Source organism: Nannospalax galili, unplaced genomic scaffold (genome assembly GCF_000622305.1).
Source record: "Nannospalax galili isolate Female #2095 unplaced genomic scaffold, S.galili_v1.0 scaffold1654, whole genome shotgun sequence".
Classification (NCBI taxonomy): domain Eukaryota; kingdom Metazoa; phylum Chordata; class Mammalia; order Rodentia; family Spalacidae; genus Nannospalax; species Nannospalax galili.
The window spans coordinates 243,315-245,582 of NW_008334135.1; the positions used below are offsets into that span (position 1 = coordinate 243,315).

Below are 2,268 nucleotides of genomic sequence, written 5' to 3' on the forward strand. Positions count from 1 at the left end.
TGTTCATTACATAATTCTATCTTTCTACATTTTAATCTTAAGTGGTAGTTAAATATTTTTTATTTGCATAAGTGTCTCATTTTACAATCTTTAGCTATAAAATGAATATGTTACTGTATATAAACTTACAGACAAGAAATGGAAATAAATTTGAAGCATTCGTGTTTTAAAATTTTAAGCCAGATTAATTTCACATTAACATACACACACTAAGCATTCAGAAGAAAAATTCAGTTGTGAGCCCAATTTTTTTAAATGAATAAATTTTAATGTGGAAAAATAAGAATCATAGCATCCAAATAAAAAGCACAAAAATTTACATGCACACTTTTACAGCACAATGACTGAAGACTAAAACATACAAGTTACAAAGAATGCAGATCTAAGAAGATAGGGTAAAAAAGTATACCACATGACTGCGTTAATCACTATTGGCTGATGGAGTACTTAATAAGGAACTTCATTTTACATAGGACACCCAATTCAATGAAAAATTTACTAATTGAAAGAAAAATCTAATTGTAGCAACTGGATTTTGAAGGAGTTTAAACAAGTTCTGGAAAGCCGATAGAGCGTTCTCTTTTCTCTGGATTGACTGTTTTTCAGTCACTTTTCTTTCTGCCTTTAGTGTTTTCCTTTTAGCTTGGCCAGCATCTTTGTAGAATAAAGACACTAATTATTAGTCTTCGTGCCAACTGCACAGGCTTTACTCTGCTTTTTTTTGGATCTTCTTTGAATTATTTTTAGGCAGGGTTTTGATTTTATATTTAATCCTTCAGTTTTATTTTCAGAGTCTATAAGCGAGCCCAAGATTTTTGTGCGTTATATGTATTCATCATTAATGAAAATGATGCCACGGCTATAAATTCATTCACATAATGTCTTCATCACAGCTTTGTCCTGGCAGCAGCCACACTGTCCCATGGCATTCCTGCAGTATTGGAACCACACTGCGGTGACACAGTTCATTTTACTTGGCTTAACAGACGACCCAGTCCTTCGAGTCATCCTCTTCATCATCATTCTGTGCCTCTACCTGGTGGCCCTGTCTGGAAACCTCAGCACAATCCTGCTAATCAGAGTATCCCCTCAGCTCCATCACCCCATGTACTTTTTTCTGACCCATTTGGCTTGTGCTGACATTGGCTATTCATCTTCTGTCACACCAAACATGCTTGTTAACTTCCTGGTGAAGAGAAATACCATCTCCTACCTTGGGTGTGGCGTCCAGCTTGGCTCAGGTGCTTTCTTTGGGACAGTTGAGTGCTTTATTCTGGCTGTCATGGCTTATGATCGCTTCATAGCAATCTGCAATCCACTGCTTTATTCAACAAAAATGTCCACACGAGACTGTGTCCAGTTGCTTATAGGAGTTTATGTAGTTGGATTTCTTAATTCTTCCTCCTATACCTTTTCCTTCTTCTCTTTAGTATTCTGTGGACCAAATACAATCAACGATTTTTTCTGTGATTTTCCTCCTTTAATTGAACTCTCATGTTCTGATGACAGTGTCTTTATATTTCTTACCACTATTTCTGTTGGCACTGTTATTATGTTCACAGTGTTTGTCATATGCATCTCCTACATCTACATCCTTATCACCATCTTGAAGATGCCCTCCACTGAGGGCCGGCACAAAGCCTTTTCCACCTGTACCTCCCATCTCACTGCAGTTAGTTTGTTCTATGGGACTGTCACATTTATTTATGTAATTCCGAAATCCAGCTACTCCACAGACCAGGACAAGGTGGTGTCTGTGTTCTACATGGTAGTGATCCCCATGTTGAACCCCCTCATCTACAGTCTGAGGAATAATGAAATTAAAGGTGCTCTGAAGAGACAACTTTTGAGGAAAATATTTTCTTAGATACATCTTTTATTTTGTAGGATTTGATTTAATTTCAATATTTTATGGATGGAATAATGAAAAGAAAGTGCTTATCTGTGATTGAAAAAGTTTGCCTACATGTTATTAGAAAAGGAGGAGCTTTTCAATAAATATTGGCATTAAATTTTCAGATTATATAAAAATATCAGGTTCATAGCAAGTTACCATTACTAATTTAATATTCATTAATAATATTAATTGAATAGAATTAAACATAATCTTAGAAAAATAATTCGAAGCTATATTCATACTTTTAATTGTTCATAGCTAACCTTGTTATAGATTGGATCTTAAATGTCTCCAAAACCTCATGTGAATTCTCAAAGGACTGTTTCTCACTGTGGTTATCTTGGAAAGTGCAGGAAACTGAAGGTTTGGGT

The 2,268-nt window shown here is 35.4% G+C and overlaps 1 protein-coding gene across 1 annotated transcript; it reads left to right on the forward strand.

Annotated features, from left to right (window-relative positions):
• Nucleotides 1-922: 922 nt before the first annotated feature.
• On the forward strand, nucleotides 923-1,867 carry LOC103730982 (olfactory receptor 502-like). The gene has a single exon (XM_008829293.1). It carries the CDS (start codon nucleotides 923-925, stop codon nucleotides 1,865-1,867), a length of 945 nt encoding a protein of 314 aa, XP_008827515.1.
• The last annotated feature ends 401 nt before the right edge of the window (nucleotides 1,868-2,268 follow it).

Coding starts and splice junctions, on each gene's coding strand:
- LOC103730982 (XM_008829293.1), top strand. CDS start 923: ATGGCATTCCTGCAGTATTGGAACCACACTGCGGTGACACAGTTCATT.